The 26535-nt window shown below is 36.4% G+C and overlaps 1 protein-coding gene across 8 annotated transcripts in view; it reads left to right on the top strand.

Moving 5' to 3' along the window:
* LOC127868048 (ankyrin-2-like) overlaps positions 1-26535 on the top strand; it is a 211708-nt gene that overhangs the window by 166657 nt on the left and 18516 nt on the right. The window contains exons 51-52 of one of the 8 annotated variants that reach the window (XM_052409622.1): positions 3363-3434; positions 10825-11059. The exons of 5 other annotated variants lie outside the window; for them this stretch is intronic. In XM_052409622.1, coding sequence (XP_052265582.1) covers positions 3363-3434; positions 10825-10928 — 176 coding nt within the window. In that variant the 3' untranslated portion in view covers positions 10929-11059. Of the gene's footprint in view, positions 1-3362; positions 3435-10824; positions 11060-26535 lie in introns of those variants that run through there. 2 more of the 8 variants (XM_052409620.1, XM_052409623.1) reach the window with 2 other exon arrangements.

The raw sequence follows: 26535 nt of genomic DNA, 5'->3' as shown, positions 1-26535 counted from the left end.
CAGTGAAATAAAGCCGATGGCATCTGGAAATGCTACTTGTTTTAGACTTGATCATGATAATTGTATTGTAACAGAAGATTGTAGGCAAGCATATTTTTGATTCCCAATTATAGGTGAGGGTTTAATTACAAATTATGTGAATAGACATGCAAACTCTGTGTGTTTATTATCCCCCGCGGAAGGCGGAGGGATATTGTTTTGGCATTGTCGGTCCGTCCGTCCATCCGGCACTTTTGTGTCCGGAACCATATCTTGGAAGTGCTTTGGCTGAATTCATTGAAACTTGGTATGTCAAGTTCGAACATGGGCCATGCCGGGTCAAAAACTAGGTCACAGGGTCACTTAGTGTGTTTTAAACCTCACCATGTTGTCCGCTCTCCAATTCAAGTAGTTTTTATCCTATCTTCACCAAAATTGGTCAGAAGTTGTATCTTGATCATGTCTAGGGCAAGTTTGAATATGGGTCATGCCGGGTCAAAAACAAGGTCACGGGGTCACTTAGTGCGTTTTAAACATCACAATGTTGTCCGCTCTCTAATTCAAGTAGTTTTCATCTTCACCAAACTTGGTCAGAAGTTGTATCTAGATGATGTCTAGGTCAAGTTTGAATATGGGTCATGCTGGGTTAAAAACTAGGTCACGGGGTATCTTAGTGCGTTTTAAACCTCGCCATGTTGTCCGCTCTCTAATTCAAGTAGTTTTCATCAAATCCTCACCAAACTTGGTCACAAGTTTTATCTAAATGATCTCTAGGACAAGTTTGAACATGGGCCATTCCGGGCCTAAAACTAGGTCACGGGGTCACTTAGTGCGTTTTTTAACATTCAGCATGGTGTCTGCTCTCTAATTCAAGTAGTTTACATCCGATCTTCACCAAACTTGGTCAGAAGTTTTATGGAGATGATCTTAAGGCCAAGTTAGAACATGGGCCTTTCTGGGTCAAAAACTAGGTAAAGGGGTCACTTAGTGCGTTTTAAAAATTGAGCATGGTGTCCGCTGTTTTTTTATGCCCCCCTTCGAAGCAGAGGGGGTATATTGCTTTGCTCATGTCGGTCTGTCGGTCGGTCTGTCTGTCCGTCCACCAGGTGGTTGTCAGAAGATAACTCAAAAACGCTTGGGCCTAGGATCATGAAACTTCATAGGTACATTGATCATGACTCGCAGATGACCCCTATTGATTTTGAGGTCACTAGGTCAAAGGTCAAGGTCACGGTGACCCGAAATAGTAAAATGGTTTCCGGATGATAACTCAAGAATGCATACGCCTAGGATCATGAAACTTCATGGGTAGATTGATCATAACTCGCAGATGACCCCTATTGATTTTGAGGTCACTAGGTCAAAGGTCAAGGTCACGGTGACCGAAATAGTAAAATGGTTTTCGGATGATAACTTGAGAACACATACGCCTAGGATCATGAAACTTCATAGGTAGATTGATCATGACTTGCAGATGACCCCTATTGATTTTGAGGTCAAAGGTCAAGGTCACGGTGACCCGAAATAGTAAAATGATTTTCGGATGATAACTCAAGAACGCTTTTGCCTAGGATCATGACACTTCAAAGGTACATTGATCGTGACTCGCAGATGACCCCTATTGATTTTCAGGTCACTAGGTCAAAGGTCAAGGTCACAGTGACAAAAATCGTATTCACACAATGGCTGCCACTACAACGGACAGCCCATATGGGGGGCATGCATGTTTTACAAACAGCCCTTGTTTGAAGACGACATGCAAAATATTATGTGTCAATGCGGCATGTGGGGGTATTCCTCACATCTGTGACAAAGCTCTAGTTCTATCTTCAAGTGATCTTGTTATATTTGTCCTTCTAATCGTGATATTTGTCCATCTGCTAGTGATCTTGTAATAATTGTTTATCTTCTACTAATATTGAGATATTTGTCTCTCCTCTAGTGATCCTGTGATATTTTACCTCATAAGGGTATTTAAGTGATATTAATCTAGCGTTCATTGAACTAATGAAATGTGTCTGTCTTCTTGTGATCTTGTGATATTTTTCCATTTTCTAGTGACATTGTGATATTTGTCCATCTTTTAGTGACCTTGAAAAATACCTGTACGTGAATTTTCACTTTAGAAGTAGCCAGTGTAAAGGTGTAGCTTATTTGTATTACGACCCCCCCTTAAATAATATTACGTGTTAAACTTCCGTTTCTTTGTGTCAGAATTTTAATATTCTATTGTTTTATACTTGGTTTATGGTATGGTTATATATTATGATGTGTGCATGGATTTGATTGGCTTGCTTGGTCGCGCATGACCCGATTGACTGTACTGGTGATTATTTTTTTGGACTCAATAAGTCATCAGAATAAACATACAAAGTTTCAAATTTAAACTCAGTCAGTGATTCAAATATTTCAGTTGTCAGTTACTTGTATAAGTCACTGTTCTTTTGGCACTGGTTATTCAGTTGTTCCAGGAAAAGTGTGATTTTGGTTTACTGATCGCTTTGATACAAATGAAATACCTTTAAACAACTACTAAAAATCCAACTAAACACATAACGGAAAGTTTTTTTGTTTTTTTTTAAACCAATGTACTTATTGCAATGTTAAAGCATGTTGCACACCTGTCTGTGTCATGTTTTCTTTTAATCATGTCATGAATTTGTTCATTGACATTTGTCATGCAAACATCTTTATGTAACTTAGCATCAATTTAATAGGTTATTGAATTTGTATAAGAAATCTAATTTTAAATTGCAATCGATTTTCATTTTGCAATTGCATTTTCTTTACAGTATGCAGTTTAGACACAGTTGTTTTATTAATCTTTCGCATTTTTAATGGTGTACTTTATCATGTGCATCTTTAAAACCAAATAAGTGATTCTGCAAGATTCTACAAGTTGTTTTGAATGATAAATATGAGCCGCGCTCTGTGAAAAGGGGGCATAATGCATGTGCATAAAGTGTTGTCCCCAATTAGCTTGTGCAGTAGGCTATTCAGGGACGATGCTTCCGCCTTCACTGGATTTTGGTTTAGAAAAGACCTCTTTTAAACCAAAAATACCATAAAAGCGGAATTCGTTGTCCCAGATTAGCCTGTAGTGCTGAAATGGGACAACAATTTACATAAAATGGGACCACACTTGACGCACTTGTATTAAGTCCCATTTTTGGAGAGCGTGACACTTATAAATTACGTAGATTTTAGTATAGAATGATGAATTGATGCAATCCAAAGCTCGGCTATGAAATGGATGTGTAGGCTATCTGAATACCATGCTGATGCAACAGGTACATGGCCTAAGCTTTACGAGTGTCTGAAAAAATTATTTAAGTTTTTTTGTTATTGTTTATATTATGATGATTGTTCTATCATAACTCTAGCTGAGAAAACACCGGCGAAGGAGCGAAGTCCTGACACTAGCTACTCGACTTATTACTCCAGTTTCTCTGAAGGTAACACGCACCCGAATGCCCTACCGCATGAAATCACCGATTGATGCCCATCACATGACTATGTTTATGTCATCATATTCATCATAGTTGCTGAAATGGTGAATGCGTCATTTCATGTTTTGTTTCAGCATGACAATAGAGTGAACCATTTGATTACTAAACTGAGATGATAATGTTATCGCTTATGTTGAAAGTAAAACCTCTCAGAATTTTAAGCTCAGTTTTTGTAAAGGATGCATATTATTGTAAGGAGAATAAGATTATATCATAGTTTTCTCTGCCTGTCTTATTGTCTATGGTTGTTGTCCCCTGCCAGTGAAACCGGAGGGGACTAATGGTTTGCGCTCTGTCTGTCAGTCTGTCATTTCTGGATCCTGCGATAACTTTAAAAGTTCTTCATATTTTTTCATGAAACTTGAAATATGGATAGATGGCAATATGGAGCTTATGCACATCATTTATTTTGTTCCTACGTCAAGAATTATGGTTGCTATGGCAACAAATAGACTAGAAATATTGCTGAAAATGGTGGAGTTTCACCAGTAGGGGACTTATATTGCTTGGCAATAGTCTTGATTTTCCAGTATTTTTAAAATAAATTGATTGGGTTATGCAACCGTGTGCTAGGATTTAAGTGCTTAATGGCTAAATCAATCCATGATTTAGAGGTTAGAATTGATCAGTTTAATTTCTAATGAGAAAAGACATTTTCTACTGTAATTTTTTACACTGCTGATATTTGGGAACTTCTGTGTGGTTTTGCTGTTCTATATTTTAGTCCAATATAACTTATTAATTAAATGATTAGAACATTAATTTCAGATCTTTTATTTTAATATTGCCTGTTAATGAATTGTTTTTCATTTTCAGAAGGGTGTATCATGAGCAGATTCTAGCCATAGTTATCAAGCATAACAGTAGCTAGCATATATTATTACTCATTGATAAAATGTAAGATGTAGATAGGTAAAACAACATAATATTAACACAATTACTAACCATTTTCTTTTTCTCTATTCTTCCCTGCATTCCTTTGGATTCTTTTAATGGAAATAAAAAATAGTGGAGCAAATGGTCAGCTCGGACTCATCTCCGGAAGTACAAAAACCTGTTTCTACTATTATCCAGAAATTTGAGCGCATGACTTCCTTGGAACAGGAACTTGCTGTAAAAGAGAAGATTAAAACAGAATCCAAACCTGCAAAAAGCAGCAGTCTAGAAGTTGAAACTAATGAATCTTCAGAATTCACCGATGTATCTCCCTGTTCACAGATAAGGGACATAGTTGAAGACATTGAAGCTAGTGTTGAAAGCATAGCTAAGCATGTGATTGGAACTGATGACAGAGATGAGGAAGTAGATCAAAGTAGTCTTCTAAAGAAGTATGAAATTGATCAAGAGGCAAATGAAGAAATGGATGATGGTCATAAGGAGGTTACTGATGATATGTCTCCAGAAGAAAAGAGAAAATCTGTAAGAGAATTGGTCCAAAGACATGAGTCACTTGTGAAAGAGAGTAGTTTTGATGCTGAAAAAAAAGTAAGTAAAAAGGAAACTGAGACTGTCTTTGCATATTCAGTTACTAGTTCTGAGGATAAAGTTACAAAACGGTTAGCAGACACAATAGAGATCGACGTCAGTATGTCCAAAGTAGACACAACCAATTGTGTAGAAGAGGAACAAATTATTGAAATTGAATCTGATATAAAGGAAGATTCTTCACCATCAAAAACAGAGGTTATTGACAATTCCTTTCCAGAGCAATATCCCAAAGAAGTGAAAGTAGAAATAAGTATTTCACATCCTGTAGAAATTGACTGGGAAACTGTTGATGCCATGGAGAGTTACGAACTTGAGGAACCGTGTCGGCTTCCTTCCCCTTTAGAGAATAATTATCCAATCTGTGGAAGTCAGGATGAGGAAGAAGAGGTGAAACTTGTGACAGCAGATATTATTACAATTCAGTCATTTCAAGAACGTAGAAAAAGTATAGACTACAAATCAGAGATGTATGACATAAAAGAAGAAACAGTTGATATTGATTCAGTGACGGACAAAGCGCTGGATGATATCTTTTCTGATGACCAACTCAACAAAGAACAAATAGTGTCAGATGAAACAATCCTTGACATAAGTACTGAAGAAAAATCTGATATGAATAAAGTGGAAACTGTAACTGATGGTATAGAAAAATTGGAAGAACCATCAGTTGACCAAGATATTGAGGAAAATGGGCTTGAAAGTGCAACAGAAAAAGTATCAGAAAGTGATCTTTTGTTGCAATACACTACTTCAAAATTAGATGAGCACTCCGAACTTGGAAATTTTGAGGCTCTTGGTATGGAGGATAATGAAACAATGATAATGAATGAGACAGATCCTGGTCTTAAGTTTTGTTCAATTGAAGATAACGAAGTGAATCTTACAAATATTGATGAAATTATGCACATTGATGAACAACTAACAAAACAATTGAAAGCTCAAACAGAGTATAAAGGCCAGAATGATGATGAAGACACTGTAAAAATGGTAATGGTTGAACGTGAGGTTTGTAAAGGGGATGATGATGAAATATCTATTTCAACACCTGAACTAATTACAAAAACTACAAAACAGCTTTATAATGAAGATTTAGAAAATCAAATGAATGAAAAGCCTGATATAAATAAAGCGGAAACTGTAACTGATGGTATAGAAAAATTTGAAGAACCATCAGTTGACCAAGATATTGAGGAAAATGGGCTTGAAAGTGCTAACAGAAAAAGTATCAGAAAGTGATCTTTTGTTGCAATACACTACTTCAAAATTAGATGAGCACTTAGAACTGGACAATTCTGAGGCTTTTGTTATGGAGGAAAATGAAACAATGATGATGAATGAGACAGATCCTGGTCATAAGTTTTGTTCAATTGAAGATAACGAAGTGAATCTTACAAATAGTGATACAAATATGCACATTGGTGAACAACTAACAAAACAATTGAAAGCTCAAACAGAGTATAAAGGCCAGAATGATGATGAAGACACTGTAAAAATGGTAATGGTTGAAAGTGAGGTTTGTAAAGGGGATGATGATGAAATATCTATTTCTACACCTGAACAAATTACAAAAACTACAAAACAGCTTTATAGTGAAGATTTAGAAAATCAAATTAATGAAAAGCCTGATATAAAACAAGATTTGGAATCACTTCAAGGTGACGATATAGATAACGCACACATTGTTTTTAGTGAAAGTGAGGTTTTTAAAGATAATGAAGAAATAACAGCTTCAGTATCAGAAAGCATTCAAACATCAACAAATCAACTTGATCGTGAAGGTTTAGAAAATCAGATGAAAGAAAAGCCAGATATAGAAAAAGAATTGGAATCAGGTGTCTCTGATGAAGATCTTGTCGAAAAACCTACGCATGTAAGCCGTGAATCCAGCTTTGATGAAGTAATTATAGAGGAGACTGACGAATGTCTGAAAGAAGTTGAAGTCTCCAACAAAGATCAATATTTACTTTCAGATAAAAGCATTACCCAATTAAAAAAACAAAAGGTTCTTCTTTCAAGACAGGAAAGTTATATTGAAATTACACTTGATGAGTGTGGTGATGCAAAACGGGAAAGTGAAACAGACTCGGATGATGTTGGAAAAGACAATGTTCGAGATACAAAAGAATTTCAAAGGATGATTGAAGAAGAAAAGAGAGAAACTAATGAATTACAAGATAATGAAAGTGTTAAGATTGCAGAAAAGACTGTATCAGCTGATATGGATGATATTGAATCAGTTCATACAGATAAGATTGATTCAGCTTCCAGTGAAGAACAATTCAGTGAAATTGAAATTGAAAACAAAGAGAAGCAGAAATTGTATAATGATCAAGAAGGTGATAATGAGGTTTTTGATGATGAGAGACCAGTAGTGAAAAGAGTTCTGACTGATGAATTAGATGCACCCATTGAATCAGACGAGCAATCACAGGAAGAAAACAAACTCAAAGGTCACATTGATAGCTTTATCCTCAATCAAGCAGATGAGGAAATGTCTGGGGAGCCTGTAGATTTCTCAGTGGAACCAACCTCTGATGATGAAAATGAATACCTTGACAATCAAGAAGACAATGAATCATTTAATTTGGATGGTGATGTATCTGATGACATTCAGGAAAGGATTGAAAATGAATTGAAACAGAACATCAACCATGATGAATCCATTACCACTGGACCAACAGCAGAAGTTATTGAAGTAATTGAAGGAGACAATGAGGAGGAAATCATTCCACAAAGTCCATCTGTCATTAGTGAGACTATAGAAATAGATGAACTTGGACATTCATCATCTGATTATGACCTTGCATTGAGCTATACAGATAGAGTTGAGCATACTCTTGAACCAGAGAGAAGACACTCTGTGACCAGTATTAAGTCTGAAGACAAAGATGAAACCGATTTAAAGTTAAAAGATACAAATGATCAAAAAGAATTGCATGACTTATCAGTGGACACTGATTCTACAGATACACGCACATCAAATGCTGAAGAAGAATCAAAACATGAATCAGATAGATATATTTATATTTTGGAGGAAGAAAAAGATGAAATGGTTGAAATTGAATACATGTATAACATTGATGATTTTGATGAATCATTCATTGACAGAACTGAACATTTCATTGAACAATTGAGAGATGGAATATCCATTAGTCAGAAAGATTTTGGTACTTCAGAAGTAAAAGATGATTCAAATGTAACTGACAACATATTTGCAAAAGCTGGAAGCAATGCCAGATTAGATGCAACACAAAGTGAAAGCCATATAACTGGTTCTGCTGCTGGCCTGAATGATGATGTTCAAGAAGTTGATTCAGATTCATTACTTGATGAAGAAGTAGAATCTAGTATGTTGGAAAGAAAGTCAGTGCAACTCACAGATTCTGAGCAGCAAAGTCTTAAGAGTTCAGACAGACCCTTATCTCCTACAGATTACACTCTCGAAATGGAGGAGTCTGTTGTTGTTGAAAAGGATGAAGCTTTCCATGATGATGATGATGAAAAATATGAAGATGAAGAAGAGGAGTCAGAGGAACAAGATGATGAAGGGGATGATTTGGAAGGAAGAATGTCTGCTGACGTTTCTCAGCAAATATTTATTGAACAATCCATTGAAGAGAGTAGAAATTTGGCAATAAAAAGAACCAGCGGAGATGGTGAAGAGGAAAATGATGAGGTTCCACCATCCCCTTCAGAATACACACTTGTAGCATCATATGATCAAGAAAAGCTGAAACAAATCCTTGGCACACCTGAGAAAAAATCACCAAAAAAATCACCTCAGCTGCACAGAATAGTTAGAGAGGAAGTTTTGTCAGTTTCCATGGATGAGTCAGTTCTACAGAAAGCATTAAATTATGAGAGAAATATAATGAGTGCATCATATGATGAAGAGGCACTGAAACATGTGTATGATGAGGAAGATATCATGGTTTCATCAGCAGAACATGCCATGCAGGATTCAATGATAGCTTCATCACTGGAACCAGATGAGTACAGAACTACTGGCAGTGTTTGCTCTGGAAAAGATGATGAGTATTCAGTCTCATCTTCAGAACACCGCTCTATGACTGACTCTTTAGACCAAGACTCCTTCCAAAGATCAATCTCTTCAACTCGTGAATTAGGGATGGCAGACTCCATGGACCCAGATATGTTGCAAAGAGCTTTGGGGCGAGACAGCTCCTTGATGACAACCTCTATGGATACAGAAGCCTTGCAAAGGTCCTTGGAAATCGAAGGTGATGAAATGACAACTTCCATGGCCACAGAAGCATTGAGAAAGTCTTTGGGTCTTGATCACCAGGACATGACTGATTCATTGGAGCAAGATGAACTACAAAAGTCTTTAGGTATAACAAGAGAATACCAACTCACTAGCTCTCTTGATGACGAGATAATGGCAAAAACACTTGGGTATGCTAATCCATCAAAAATGGAATCATCCTCATCTGATAGTGACAGACTGAAAGTATCTTTGGGTACTGATAAATCAGCCGATCTGTTGACAACTTCTATTGAATTTGATGACTTAGATGCATTGCATAGGTCACTGGGACTTGCCCCAAGTGAATCTTTAGACACTCATTCAAAAGCTTCAGTAATGACAATTGAACAAGAATCAGAAGACATTTCTGAAAGAATGCTTGAGTCCACTGAAGAAGAGGTATTAAGAATGTCTTTAGGTGTGAACGCTGATGAAAGTATGACCAGTTCTTTGGACCAAACTCACATGACAGAATCTTTAGAAAAAGATGAAATTCTTTCATCATCTCTTGATCCAGAAGCTATGCAAGCTTTTCTGGGTCTAGATAAAATTAGTTCAAGTAGTGATGATGATTCAGAATTGCTAAGAGCCAGACAGAGGGATGCTATGGATCCCATGATGATGTCGATGGATTCAAACGCTCTGCATACTTCTCTGGGACTGGACAGAATAATGGAGGAGGGGTCATCAACATATTGTATTGATCAGAGAGCTATTGAGGAACATGATGAACAAGGGGTTGATGACAATGTTGAAGATTCTGACCGCAAATTGGGTGCCGATCTGCATGTAAAAGGTACCTATTTTGTTTTAACATTAATTTAATTTTTATTCCTTTTATTTTATTTTCCTATTTTTTGCACAACATGCATGAACTGCTTGCCACATCACATTTAAAGAATTAGATCTCAGAATGTAGATTATTTAATAACCATCCATGGTTAATCTGTGAAAATTGAACATTTCTTCTACACTAAGTTTTGACGTAGAAATACTTAAATGTTCTTATGGTGGATTTAACTCATAATATATGTTAGTAAAAAAAATCAATGATGCCCATGCTTAATGTGAAATTGCTTTCTTCATTGTTTTCTTCAAAGATCATTTTTTCATTCTATACATGTCAATATCTAAAAAGGTAGTTTTCTAAGAATATTTGTAGGTACTTCATTGTTCAGGTAATCAAGAATCCTGGGTGAAGTAATTTAATTTTTTAACTAAGCAGATAAAATGCTTTAAAACCTAAGCAAGAAAAGTGTGCTAGAATATACATTCCTCTACTTTAGAATCCCAAATCATGTGTAACCAGACTTTCCAATGCTTATTTAGTTCTCTATAAAAAATGTAATGCTATCAAACAAGAAAGGCACAATACTTTCAGTTCATTAAAAAAGCTATGAACAGTTTTCATAGTTGTTTTATTTGTAAAGCAATTCTAAAAATGTTGTTAATATTTTGGCTCTTAAGTTTCCACATTTTTCTTCTCAATAATTTAACACGTATTCCAAGAACAATCCACACAATTAAATTGGACTGAGAAAACAGCAGTAAATGAACAAAGTATTGATCTGACTATTTCAGGTGAGGACAATACCTCGTTCACATCAAATGATCCCATATCCTCGCACACAACTTACCAATCAGAAACCAGCAATCTTCCATCAATGGGTTCCGAAATACACTGAGTCAGAAATCCCCCCACCTCAACCCATAGAACTTACCGTTCTTGCAGCAGCAGAGAGTAGAAAGGCCCTGATTTCAAGCTATGAAAATGTGTACACAGGAGTTCCTCTGGAGCCAACAGTGAATCGAATGTCAATGGATGCTAGTGAAATTGACATCGGCGATAAATTCGATACAAAGCAATCCGATAATAAATTAGCTGAAGGACTATCGTCCAGCTATGAGAATCTTTACGAAAAGTCTGCAGAATTGGACGAATACCAGGAGGAAGGTGAGTGTAAATCGGAGTCCTCTTTGATGTCGTTTGCTGCCTCTGCTTTTGCTGACGCTCGTACACCTCTGGTGGCTTCTTTAGCCCACCCAAGCCAGTCTGTGTCGAGCTCACACTCTTCTCCCGTCTATATCACGGTAGAGTCTGGTCTAGATAAGCTCAGCATGCAGCTCTTGGCAGGACACCCTGCAGTACACATCCAGCGAGTTCACATCTCACCGTGTAGGTCAAAGCGCAGGGTCAAGGGTCAACTTTGATTTGTCAGAAAGGTCAGCCTCGTTCGACATGACTGACTATTTGGACGATCAAGCAGACTCGATCAACAGACCTGTTTCCTCCCCAGATGTCTCTCAATCTGACGACACCTACCCTTCACATTCAGCCTTTAGTCAAGGTAGTTTGGAGTATGGTTGTTGTCTGCACTGCTTGTTATCTGGCGTGGTAACAAATCTGTGGCTTGTTGCGGTGTCATCAGTTTTCATTCTGTAGCAAATGTTGTGACCATTTGTATTGTGTTCTTTGATGCACGATCATCTTTTCATGGCTACTGTTTGCTTAATTCTGAATAGGCTTAAATACTGAGTTGTGAAGATTTCATATTTCATGTCCATTTACACAAGAATCATTTTTATATAAAATTTAATTATTTATCTGACAGTTTTGATTGCAAGGCTATGTTCAGCCTTCATCGGTTCTTTCTGGATTAAGTTTTTTCTTGGATTATATTTGTTGTGTTGTTGTTGTTGTTTAGTATTGTATTTCTAAGTGCTGAACCATAGCCCTGTGTGTATTTTCAATTAAGTGTAAGAAGACTCATAAAGTAATGTTTACAGGACTGGTCCCAGTGGTGTAGTGGATAATGGTGTCTGCCCAGCGATCGGGAGGTCACGGGTTCGATCCCCACTGTGTGAACCTTCTTTAGATTTCCCCTATAAACACCAAGTACTGGTTCTAGTCCCAGAGCGTTTCAAATAAGCCTCAGGCTTTCTATACAATGGGGCTTAAATAAATAGCTTTAAACTAAGCTAATGTTGAGAGATTTCTTTTCCATTTTCTTCCTTTCCTACACCTTTGGAATCTATTACATTCCTTGTCAATCACTGGAATGCTTTTTGCTGTTTAACTTTATTATTTAACCCCAATAAGCAACAATATTGATGAATGTTGTAAAAATGCTTTTTCTGTTGGTCTGATGTATCACAGTCATAGTTCTGTTTCCAAAAATAATTTTTGCATAGTTATTTTTTAACTGAAAGGTATCTTTCAAAGTCCCTGTCAACAAGCACTTAAACAAAAAACTTTAAAAAAAAAAGACGATTCTGATGAATAGCTTATTGACCAGAATACAAACCAAAAACATTGAAATTAGCCAATCAATAAAGATTTGTAGAAGAATAAGCATGTAATATCTCTGGAAATTGATCAAGTTCACTAGAAAACATATAATAAATAAATTATATATTTCATTTAGCGCTTTTGGACTAATAGAATGTGTTTCTTACCAAAAGAAATGTTAAAACTTAAAGCATGAATGGAATTATTTTCTGTGGACAGGGACTTGTATGCCTTTAAATCCCCTGCAATAGTCTTACATTATGAATAATTCATATTTTTCTTTCAGAAATCCTTTCCAGTAATTGAAATTCTACATTTATGCATGATATAGATGTGCTTTTGTGTTCTTTCTGTAGTTTGAAGCTCAGGCACACATGGTTGAAGATCCATTTCTTGGAAATGTTTTTTTTTACCGATACGTTTAAAAGTTTTCAATGTTCTAGCCTTAAAATTAATAAAAATGTATTTAGGTTTTGAAAAGAGATTTACAGCTATTAGTTTTGAATTTGAAATAGTTTCTTTGTTAGTAAATAGTTGGATATTGAGTCTTCAGTTTTTCTGATGCAAAATCCTTTGATGTTGTAATGAGAAATTGATATTACATTTTCATTTGAAGTTCAAACAATATATCATACCATGCTGGGTGATTTACTTGTCATTGGTCATGTATTTCTTCCTACAGATTATTGATACAGTCTTCTGTATTATTACTTTTCCGAATGCAATTGTCCGAAATATTTGAACTCAAAGTTTTGTGATTATTACATGCACAAATATATTGATCTAACATCTTATTTTAAAATTCTTAATACTGAACGTAACTGTTTGTTTGAATTTTAGGTGAAACACAAGGCATTTGTCTTAGATTCTTACAGCTGATGAAAACAAAATGGTGCAAGGCCATCCAATCTGCAAAAAAGTAGTTCCCTAATCAATTACATGAACAGGGTTGTTCGGAGGTCTATGATGCACACTTCTGCATGTGGTTGCTTGATTTTGTCCTGTAACTAAGTGGCATTCTTTCCTCAACTGATGTATATTCATTTGAATTTGATCTGTATATGATTTGGAGAATATTTACTTCTTATTTGGAATTCCTTAAAGTTCAAAACATTTGTAGTCATCTTTTTGATAACACACTGTCAGTTTATCCTGGATAACATTTAAAAACCGGAGTTTTTTTTTATCTGGATACAAACAAAAATCAGCAGTTATAATATTTATTAACAGTGTTATTTGTTTTCCTTCATGCTTATCAGACTTCAAAAGAAGTTTGGATTCTGACACAAAAGGTACTTGATTAATTGTTGTTGCTGCGTCTTTGTTTTTAGCTCATCTATTTTTTGAAAAAAAATTATGAGCTATTGTCATCACCTTGGCATCGGTGTCGGCGTCGGTGTGGGCGTCGGCGTCCGGTTAAGTTTTGCGTTTAGGTCCACTTTTCTCATATAGTATCAATGCTATTGCATTCAAACTTGGGACACATACTAACTATCCATGAGGGGACTGGGCAGGCAAAGTTAGATAACTCTGGCTTGCATTTTGACAGAATTATGTGCCCTTTTTATACTTAGAAAATTGAAAATTTGGTTAAGTTTTGTGTTTAGGTCCACTTTTTTCCTAAAGTATCAAAGCTATTGCTTTCATACTTGCAACACTTACTAACTATCTTAAGGGGACTGTGCAGGCAAAGTTATGTAACTCTGACTGGCATTTTGACGGAATTATGGGCCCTTTATACTTGAAAATTTGGTTAAGTTTTGTGTTTTGGTCCACTTTACCCCTAAAGTATCATAGATATTGCTTTCATACTTGGAACACTCGCAAACTATCATAAGGGGACAGTAAAGGACAAGTTGCATAACTCTGGTTGTCATTTTTATGGAATTATGGCCCTTTTTTGACTAAGTAACTTTGAATATATGGTTACATTTTGTGTTTCGATCCACTTTACTTCTAAAGTATCAAGGCTATTGCTTTCAAACTTCAAATACTTTCATGCTATAATGAGGTTACTGTACCTGGCAAGTTGAATTTTACCTTGACCTTTGAATGACCTTGACTCTCAAGGTCAAATTATTAAATTTTGCTAAAATTGCCATAACTTATTTATTTATGATTAGATTTGATTGATACTTTGACAAAACAACTCTTACCTGACATACCACAAAAGACTCCACCCAAACCATCCCCCACGCCCCCCGAATCCCCCCCTCAATCCCCCCCCAATTTTTTTTTAAAGATCATCTAATAAATGACCAGTACACCCTAACACTATACCCCCCCCACCCCAACATTTTTTTTGTTATGCCCTCGGTAGGGTGGCATATAGCAGTTGAACTGTCCGTCAGTATGTCAGTCAGTCTGTCCGTCCGTCCGAAAAAAACTTTAACATTGGCCATAACTTTTTCACTATTGAAGATAGCAACTTGATATTTGGCATGCATGTGTATCTCATGGAGCTGAACATTTTGAGGGGTGAAAGGTGAAGGTGAAGGTCATCCTTCAAGGTCAAATGTCAAATATATGGCGTCTGTCCGTCCGAAAACTTTAACATTGGCTGTAACTTTTTTAATATTGAAGATAGCAACTTGATATTTGGCATGCATGTGTTTCTCATGAAGCTGCACATTTTGAGCGGTGGAAGGTCAAGGTCATCCTTCAAGGTCAAGGTCAACCTTCAAGGTCAAAGGTCTTTTTTTTTTCTCAAAGCGGCGTTCTCATGAAGCTGCACATTTTGAGTGGTGGAAGTTCAATGTCAAGGTCATTCTTCAAGGTCTAGGTCATCCTTCAAGGTCAAAGGTCAAAAAAATATTTCAAAGCGGCGTTATCATGAAGCTACACATTTTGAGTGGTGGAAGTTCAAGGTCAAGGTCATCCTTCAAGGTCAAGGTCATCCTTCAAGGTCAAAGGTAAAAAAATAATACTTTCAAAGCGGCGTTATCATGAAGCTGCACATTTTGAGTGGTGGAAGTTCAAGGTCATGGTCATCCTACAAGGTCAATGTCATCATTCAAGGTCAAAGGTCAAAAAATTAATAATTCAAAGCGGCGTTCTCATAAAGATGCACATTTTGAGTGGTTGAAGTTCAAGGTCAAGATCATCCTTCAAGGTCAAAGGTAAAAAAATAAAAAAATATAAATTTCAAAGCGTCGCAATAGGGGGCATTGTGTTTCTGGCAAACATATCTCTTGTTTTTTTCAAACATGGTTAAAAAACACAAATATTCATTTTTATTATTTTATTTTTGAAATACCGTCCAACCATCCCACCCAAGAATGCCCCCTGCCCCCCAATTTTGTTTTAATTTTTTTTGCATTTTGTTGGCATTTTTGGATGATAATGTAATAAATGACACCCCCACACTATACACCCCTCTCCACTCCACCCCTCCCTCCTTTGATTGGAATTGAGATAGGTCCCTACACCTTTAAAAAGAAAAATAGATGAGCGGTCTGCACCCGCAAGGCGGTGCTCTTGTTGAATTATCTGACTTTTAGAATAGGAATATTACTTATAATTTACTTCATTCTTATGCATTTGAATAAAAGTATATTGTTTTTTTGCCTGCTAAAAACATATGAGCCCGGTTTTTCCGTACATCATAAATAGCTTGATGTCCAACATTTTGTGAATTTTAAGCTGGTGTGTTAACCACAAAATTTTAGTTCAGTGCTGAGTTTGTGGAAAGTCCTACGATTTAATAAATTGAAAAAATAAATATGTTAAAGCATTTTGCAAAAACAGACAATTTATATTGGTTAAAAGTCAATGATGTAACAGATTGGACACCATTTAGCAAACATGATTTGTATATAAAATCTTAAAAAATTCTCGTTGAAATAAACGGCATTGATTCCTCATCACGGCGTTTCGACCTCATCGTCGTTCCTATCAAAACATTTGTAGACGCTACACAATTTATGTAAAAACAGTTTGAGATCGGACTTCAAGATGTAACATATTGGACATAAACTGTTACATCACCATTCATAAAAAATAATGATTGTCTGACTGAAAATTGTATAGGTTTGTGCCTTTTTCAAGTTTTATATCCAAGAAACAACCTTTATTGATAATATTGAAATAAAGGTAAGTAGCCCAAGTTTTTTTGGTAGAGTAATGGAAACAGGAACTCATGGGCACTATAAAAGATATACCTTTTTTGTCCTGAATCCGCATGTATTTGTTACAAATTTTTGTACTAACAGGGTAGAACTTGGTAGGTTTATGATATTTATCAACAAGTTTTATGTTAATCTTATCAATATGGCCACAAAATGTTTAAAATACATTCATGCAATTTAAATGCGCAGGCTGATCTGGAGTAACTCTGGCCACACATGCTATAGGACCCATTTTCCCATGACATGTGTCGGTTATCTTCATTCAGTGGAATTTATTTTATGCAAAGTTGAAATGGCTATCACTTGAGCTAATTTTGTTTTTGTGTGCACGTAAACAAGTTTATGGTCTTTGAATCTGATGAAATATTAAATGGTAAATGTTTTGCTGAGCAGAATTTTACTTCCATATTGAGCAATAGCATAGTGTAGTAGAAGTTATAAAAATGAGCTGTTTTCTAAATCTGCCAAATGATTTGCTTGACTTTCGTGGATATGGTGAACAATTCTTGATAATTATATACATGTATCAAACAATTAAATCTATTTAAGCTTGACATTAAGAATATACATTTAGCTATTAATGTATGCAATGGTCTCTTTATACTCACATGTTTGAGTGTAAACAAATAAATTAGCTTTATAAAAAATTATATATCTGCATGCTTTTGCATCAAACATTTGTTTCTTTTAACAAAATGCCAACTTCAAAAAGAAATGATTTTTTAATAGCATTGGAAAAATCATTTTGACATCTAACAAGCTAACTTTATCAGTTTTATAAATAAAATTATTGAAACTTTTATAAATCATACAAATATGTTATCTATATATACTATTTGAACATTGTGTACTGTGATAGGACAAACTGTCTCAACTTATTTATAACAAGCTTGTTTTACTAACAAAAATGAATAATTTCTACGCATGCAGCATTAATTGTCTTAAAAGCAACGGAGAAAACAAAACTGCTGGCATTAGTTGACGAATGTCCATTTCACATGTCCAAGCAGCAAAGCACTCTTAAAACAACAGAAATAGAGGGCCAAGACTCTGAAGTGGAGCAGGCATTTTCTGTCACTGACTCCCCACTTGAATCTGTCTCCCCCAATAAAGAGCTAGGAGAAATATCACCAGTCCAAGAAGAACTGAAAGTTGACACTATGGCAATATCAGTTGGCAGGTCTCCTTCTGATTTTCATTTCGAGAGAGATGAGTTTCGTGAAAGAATGAATGAAAGGATGAGAACCAGTTTGGGCATAGCTGACCAAGTATCCCAAGACTCTCAGTTCACAGAAGATATAAACCAAGGGCATCTGGAACAAGTTGAAACAATTGTTACTAGGCACAAACGTCTTGAAGAAACAACATCAACAGTTACCAGCTCTGTTGAAGAAAAAACTATTTCAAGAGAAGAAACAATAGGTGAACCACCAAAGATAATAATGGAAGAAAAAGTATTTTCAACAGAAGATACTCAAAAATTCTCAAAATCAACGGAGTCAAATGAACAAGTTAGATTAACCACTAGTGAAATGATAAAGGAAAATATTGAGTCACAAGATGATGGCACTGATATAAAGAGAGAAACGAAAGAGCTTGTAGCTGCTATTGAACATGATTCAAATGTTAAAACTGAAGAAAAAAGTGCTAAGACTCTAAGCAAACTTGAAGTGGTGAAAGAAACTGTATTTCCCTTTGTAAAGGAAGACAAAGGTGGTTTTATTAAAGAACAACTTGTTGATACTGTTGCAATAAAGAAAGAAACATTAGAAACTGTGCTGCATACAAGTACAGAAGAGGATCAGCACACCACGGATGAAACACGTTTGGCATCAGAAAGAAGTTTAATTATGAATGATAATACTGAGGAAATTATTCCAGGAACTCAGAAATATGATGAAGAGAAGCAACACAGTGTAGAAATTTCGAAGAAGGAGACTGGAACAACTGACATCAATTTTACCAAAGATGAAAATATTACTGAAGTACTTTTTGATGTGACCCAATTAAAACCAGGTGAAAAACAAGTCATTGAGCCTGTTAGTGAAAGACATGGTGAGCGTAAGGAAGTAATTACACACACACAGGACTTTGCATCAGACACAACACAAAAAGAGGACATAACATTCTCATTTGACCCACAGAATATGAAGGGTAAACATACTAACATTTCTGAAGATAAAAGCCAAAGAGATAGTGGTTTGTTTGAAGAAATGACAGAGGAATCTGATGTTGAAGACAATAACGCTTGTCAACCATTAGAACCAATAGGATATGATAACATGGCCTTTAATGGCAATGATGATGTAAAACCTAAGCAGAAATATGCAAAGAAATTTAAAGAATTTGACATGAACAGAAGCATATCACCAGAAGATCTAGAAGAGCGTCTGTCTAAATTTGACTTTGCAGATGAACTCAAAGAAGAGATGAAAAACAATATTGTGTATCAAAAAGACGATGACAGAACTTTGTCTTTGTCTGATTTTGATACCAGAAGAGATCATCATGTTTCAACTCCTGCAGGTGTAGACGACATTCCAGATCTCCCTTCTGATGAAACAGAGAAGCATGAACAAGCTATAGGTGGAAAAATATCTGAGCTTGATGATATTGAAACAGAGCAACTGGAAGGAGCTGTAGGTCCAGCCTTGATGGATATAGAGGAAGGTCTTCATATTTTAAGAGAATCATCATCAAGTAGCTCTTCTGAAAATGAGGTATTTGATAATGTTACTGGACAAGTTGTGCCATGGGAAATACGTTCTCAGTTTACAAGGCAATTTTCTGATTCATTTATTGATCAACAAGGTAAAAACTTGGACAAATCAAATTCAAATAAGTCATTAGATATGGGAGAATTTTATAGAAGAGACCATGACAAGGACTCAGATGTTGGATTTAATATTGACGGACTTGAACCCAAAGAGAGCAGTGGTTCATCTGATGAAATTTCGCCAACATTAAAAAAGAAATCTCAGAGAGTAAGATTTTCATTGTCTGAGGACCATGCAGAAGTTATAGAACATGAAGCAATCGTTCACTCATATGACTTAAAAATGAATGAAGAATGGAAAAAAGCTGGAGATGAAGAGCTGCAGGTAGATGATGCTGGTGATGGTTCCATGGAGCCACATAACAAAATCACTGATGCTTACCAAAAAGCTGTAATAGCTTCTATTATTGAACTCAGAATTCTTAGTGAACAAGAACGCCAGAGAGAAATTGAAGAGTTTGAGAATTTGGGAACAGGAACTCCAGAATTATTACCTAAAACAGAGGTAAAAGTTACAGGAGCTGATACAGTTGTGTACTCTTCAATTGGTGCAACATGCCTTGATTACACTGATGATGAAGAAGTGGTAGAAGAAGAATATGACTCAGAGAAAGATGAAGTTGAAATGGTGAATACTATTATACAAACTGTTGAATGTGAACCTTTAGCTGTTGTCAGTCGAGAATCCCGCAAAGCTCATGAAGAACTGTTGAGGGAGTCATTTGATGAAGTTGATAGATCAATTTCTCCATCAATAAACAGTGAGGAAATTTCAACAATGCATGAAAACCAAAAGGAGTTAAAGGAAGAACTTGACGTTTCGTTTTTGTCAAGAAAATATCTTGTTACAGTTCAAGTCCAAGGCAAGGAAATATCTGACAATGACACATATGAATCCTCTGAGACAGACAGGGAAACAAATGACGATGAAAGATTGTCTCCTATTGAAGAAACCTCCGGTGATGAAGTGCGTGAAACAAAATCTGAAAAACGAGTAACCTTCATGCAGCCTTCACAACACCTAGGGTCAGCTTCTAGTGAAGAATTAGTCAAGTTAAGTTCTACTTCATCATCAGAAGTGGAGCCAACACTTTTAGCAGCCTCGTATGACCTGGACTCAGGAAAGGTTTCACATGTTGTGACTTCCTATGATTTATCTCCAGATACAGTAGAAAAGCAGTTTCTTCCTGTTACCAAATTGCCGAAAACAATTCTTTCCAGCCCAGAAGATGACGTATTTGAAGCAGATGTTACAATTGAAGAAGATAAAACTGAAACATTGATTTTTAATGAGCAGACCCCAACAGAAGCGGATGTTGATATTCTTCCACATGATTCTCAAAATGAAAAACCTGTTGTAAGAGGTCTTGATTCTGCATCAACGGGTACAAGTTCTATACCATCTCCACCAGCACCTTCACCGTTTGAAGGCATTCAAAGACATGACATAACAACTTCAGACCTCCAAGGCGCTGCTCTTAAAATGAGGGCTTTAAAAGGTACTCAGGATTCATTTGAGGCAACAGAAATAATCTTAAATCTACCACTATTGACAAAAGACTCTGCAGCTCCTGATGATGAAGACATGTCTCCCTTTGAAATAATGTCTCCCTCAGATCTTGAAGGCTATCAATGTGAACAGATAGAAAAATGTGAACTGGAAAGTACTGAGAAAGAATCTGTTAAATCGTTTGTGGATCTTGAAATAAAATCAGCTGTTACTCCATCTGCACCAACTTTACAAGATATGCTTAGTCCTGATAAGTCTATAATTGAATCATCTTTTGAACATTCTTCTCCAATCAGTAGTGAGCCATCAGAAAAAGGTCTGGAATCACCATTTGATTTGCCATCTGTTGATGATATACAATTGTCACTAAATGCTACTCAACAAGAATCAGCACATAAGGAAGAAACTGTACATATTTTGCACAATGGCCCAACAGAAGTTGAATACAATCCTGATATAGACCTTGACTTCAGTGGACCCACTTTTCAGCCCCCTATCCAAATAGGTCAAAATGAAAATGTGGATCACAATATAGAACAGCTTCAGAGTCAAGAACATGCAATAAGTGAAGATGAAGAACAATCTGAAAATGAGAATGAAACAGAAAGCCTTGAAGAGCAAGTTGAACATCTTGAGCAAGAAGAACTACTTCAAGAACAAGCTCAAGTGTCGGATGAAGTTGTGGTTCATAAAATAGCAAATGATGAAATTGAGGTTGCTGAATGTCAAGTCATATCTGAAAGAATATTGTTAGCACAGTCACAGAGCACTGCAAGTTCGCAACCCAATCAAATCTCGACAGTTTCCACGCCCCAAACTGCTTTAACTGAAAGCTTGATTGAAGAATTACCAGTGCAAAGTAGTCAGGACATTCTTGTTATTTCAGACACAACCTTGTATGGGTTGGAAATGCCTACAGACGAAGCTGCTTCTATGACAGCATCACATATAGACGTGGATTCACTGAATGCATCACTGTACGCGTCTGTGTCTGCGCATGATGACACGTCAGGTCAAATTGATAGCAAAGATGCATTTGGACAGAATGTTGGCATCGATAGAACTGAAGAAGATCTAAGTGAAAGACCTTCAGAATCATTACGTGATGTTCCCAACACAGAAGAAAGTCATAACACAATGGAAGTGGAAACTCTTACTGCTGGTGAGGCAACTAGTGTAACATCTCTGCAATCTGAGAACCACCCTTTACTGCTGGAGGAGTCCCCTTTCAAGGAAGACCACAAAGACACAGATTATAAACCAGTAGAGCCTGATCTTCATATTACTCATGTAACTTCTGAAATAGAATCAGAAAAACGTACAGATTCTGAAGTTAATGTTACTCATGTAACTAAAGAAATAGAATCAGATAGCCATACTGAAGAAATGACAACACTTAAAGGATATGAGATCACAATGCAAGATCTTGATGAACTAGATTTGGAAAGGAGGACTCCTGAAACATTTCTTGATGATGATTCAGATGAAGAACTTGAACACTTAAAGGGTACACCTGATATTGACCTTGAACTCAAAACTGATGTTGACGTAGACAGAAGTAGTGTTGAAGTTAGAAGTCAGTTTGAATTGAAAGCTGACAGTTGTGATCTTGACAGACCATTAACTCCCACTCCTGTTGATAAAAATCAAGGATTTTTCAGTGAAACCTTTACACCAGATGAAGCTGCTGGTTATCAAAAAGACTTTGAATTATCTGATAGAAAAGACAGATTATTGGAGAAAACAGCATATGATTTTGTCGAGAATGTCTTGGAAGAAGTAAAAGTGAAGGTCAGGTACAAATCTGCATTAGATATTGAAGATGACTTAGCTGTTGTGCAAAGTCCTCTGTCAGAAAATGGAGGGGACATGACTGATTTTGCCGAAGATTTGCCCTTTGATGATGTACCCGATGAATCCGAAGAACAACTAGAGTATAAGACAAATGACAGTGAACTTGAATTACAGGAGATTGATAGATTTGAAGAACATATTGAAAAACAACAGAAAAAGTTTAAAGTTTTAGTAAAACAGTTTTCGGAGGATAGACCAGAAATAACTCATTTACAGCGTTTACATAGTGATGAAGACGACAATATTGCCTATGTGAAAGATGAAGTTGAAGAAAATATAATGAGTAAAGAAATTTTGTCAGCGACCAAATCTTCAAAAGAAGTTATTGATTATCGGGATTTTGCCATGGTTTGCGTTCCTGAAGAAGCTGATGATGAGGATAAACATGATGAAGAAATTATTGGATCAGTTAAAGCAGTCAGTCTTGAAGGTTCAAGAAATAAGTCCTCAGATTGTGTCGATTCTGGGAAAGTTTGCATTCCAGAAGAAGAAGATATTGAACCTGAAATAACAAAGTCAGCAACCAAACAACAGGGTGCGACTTCAGTCATAAGGGCCATGATGTCTGAGAAGGAAACGGAAAGTTCTGTAGAAGAGTCTGAACAGAATCATTTTTTAGGGAAAAGCTCTGATTCTGATGCTTTTTTAGACAAGTCTAATAGGCTTGATTCTGAACAAGAATTGAAATCAGAGCGATTCGGTCAAGTAATTTCCATCAAAGCTGACTTTCAAGAAAGAAAAGAATATATTGTTGAATTTAAACAAGAAATGGATATAGCTTATCACAAACCTGAAAAAAATAGAGATCAAAATAAAATTGATCAAGATCACAGGTCAATTAGTCCTTTGACAGATGATCATTATCCTGATAAGAATGAACGTGCATTCAATGAAGAAATAACAAGTACTAGACAGGAATCAAAATTTCAGAAAACAGAAAAGCAATATACATCAAGCACGACAATTTCAATACCGTTAAGGAAATCCTTGAGCTCAAGCAGTGCGGACAGCCTTGATGATGACCGATCAGCTGGAACTAAAAGTGCTGAGTTTGAAGATGGGGGTGATTCATCTAGCGTTGATAGTTTTACAACTGTAGTGGCTGCCGACGAGGAACATGATGATGAAGACAGAATGGCAGATTTTGCATCTATGACTTCCTCTGTGCATTCTGATATACAAGGCAGTGGCCCAGGAGATGAAGATTTCTTAGAATCTCATGACCCATTAAAAGAGCTAATGGCATGGGCTCAAGATAAGAAAACTAAGGAGAGTTTCCATGGGAAAAAAGATGTAAAGGAAAAGGAGATAATGGAAGAACATGACAAACTTGTTGAAATGTTTCCATGGGACAAATCATCCATGGATGTCAAGGGTATAATGCCACATCCGTGGCGGAAAGATGAAGAGGATGATAATGATTCCATTGGTGGTAGTGATAAATACGATTACGTTGACAGAGCAGCATTAAGTGTCATAACTGAACTGTCAGAGGAGGATAGATTTGAAATCATTGGAAAAGAAGATTTGGAAAGTGAAAGTACAGGTACTGGATCAGACTCAAGGCATTACAGCTCTCCAGATTTCCCACCTCCAAGTCCCATGAGTCTCTTGAAATTCTTCAGCAAAAGTGGAGAGAAGGATGATATTTCAGTGTCTTCTTCATTACTTGAGTTTGAGAGACTTGAAAGAGAGATTAACCAGTCTAGATCGTCTGGATCAATTGGGACTGGAAGTGGAAGCAAGGATAGCCTCGGTGGGTCATTAGACGAAACTAAGTTTTTGAGCAAAAGTCTTGAAAAAGATAGTATATCAGTGTCTTCATCCCTTGCTGATTTTGAACATTTGGAACGTGAAGTATTACATGGGAGTTCTGATAATTCTATTGGGAAGATATTGTCTCCTAAAGTTCTGTCACCACCAGAAAATGGAAAGGGAAGCGAGAAGAGCAGTGTTTCTAACAGCATTTCAAACAGTGTATCAGGATCCCTGACATCTTTGACAGAGTTTGAAAGACTCGAAAAGGAGTTCATGAATGATGAGAGTAGGCGAAGTACTGGGTCAGTTGCCAGCAGTTTCAGTCACATCAGTATTCAATCAATTACATCGTCACAGGCCTCTTTAACTGAGTTTGAAAGGCTAGAGCAAGAGTACTGTATAGCTGAAGAACTTGAAAGAGAAGCTCAAAAGATTGTGTCAATTTTGGAATCTGGGTCACTCCTTCCACACCAGTATTTTAGTGAACCAGATATATCTAATGCAGACTCATTAATAACAACCAAAGAACTAATGACTTTTAAGAAGGGTAATAATGGTGATATTGACAGGGATTCGATAGACGGCAGAGATGAAATTGAAGATGATAGTCTAAGTGAAAATAAGAAAAAGGTGAGAGGTGATGGAGCTGATGATACTGATTCTTTGGATGGTGACAAATCTGATATGACCAGTTCGATAACCTCGGCTATCTTGAAATCTGAGTCTGCAACCAGACTTGGAACAGATATTGAAGGCGATTCCTTGCATGATAGTACACACAGCAGTGAAGGTGTAATGAAGATTTCATCCGATTCGCTTGGTGGAAAGAAGAAAGATAAGTTTGACACAGATTCACTTACCGATCATGATGGCATTATGGCAAAGTCTGCAGAGTCCATTGAGCTGAAAGATGGAATATTTGTTAAATCTACAGATTCAATGGATCCGAAGAGTGATGTAATGAAAACATCATCCAGTTCTGGAGAACATAAATCTGATCAAATGGGAAAGTCAAGTGACTCCTTGGAAATGAAAGACAGTGTCATGACGTCATCTGCAGATTCATTAGAAATTAAAGAAAAAGATTCTGAACAATTTGACACAGATTCAATACATGAGGACAGAAATGAAGCAATGGAAGCCTCAGTAGACTCATTAGAATCGTACCAAATAATCCCAAGACATAATGTAATGGAGGTATCCATGGATTCTGCAGGAACAGGGTGGAGTTCTGCGAGTTCTATGTTTTCAAGATCTTCCATTGATACTATGAGGTCAGCCGAGAGAGACGATAAAATGGAACGTGGGCATGTAACTGATGAAATGGCGGCATCTGTGGAATCGTTGGAAGAGTATGAAGATGTAGAGGAGGAATGTGACAACTTCTACATCATCTCAAAATATCATTCAAGCTTGAAAGAGGCTGAAGAAATGGCAAGACTTTCTACTTCAGGAAGCACTGAACTTGTCCACCCATACCTAGACTTTGAAGGAAATGTCGAAGCAGACAATTACCAATTTATGATGACAGCGGCTGAATGGAATCAACACTTTGGAAAAGGCACTGAAACTAAGTCACCTTATCTAGCCAAAATGCCATATGAAGAGAAGAAGAAAATATACACAATGACGGAATGGGAAGCAATGAAGAAGGCCAGAAAGCAGGAGACTGAGGAAGATGATCGTATGAAGATATCTTCAGATTCAACAGAGGAAACAAAGGAAGCTCAGTCTTCAATAATGGAGAAAACACTTACCACTAGCACTCTTGAAGGGGAGACAGATTCTGGCTTTGTCTCTGTTACTAAAGTTTTAAAGAAAACAGTTAGCACCGAGTCTAAATCATTTGAGTGCTCTCTGCAAACTAAACGGACAATACGTGAAATTAAAGGTGTGTTTCCAGGTAAGAGCTTGGTGAATATAAATATTGTGTTGTCTGTTGTGAAGTGATGCTTTGTTCAAGTTTCTGTACTGTATT

The sequence above is a fragment of the Dreissena polymorpha genome, chromosome 2 (assembly GCF_020536995.1).
Source record: "Dreissena polymorpha isolate Duluth1 chromosome 2, UMN_Dpol_1.0, whole genome shotgun sequence".
NCBI classification, from domain to species: domain Eukaryota; kingdom Metazoa; phylum Mollusca; class Bivalvia; order Myida; family Dreissenidae; genus Dreissena; species Dreissena polymorpha.
The sequence above is the reverse complement of the archived record's forward strand: the minus strand, read 5'-3'. Positions and strand labels throughout refer to the sequence as shown.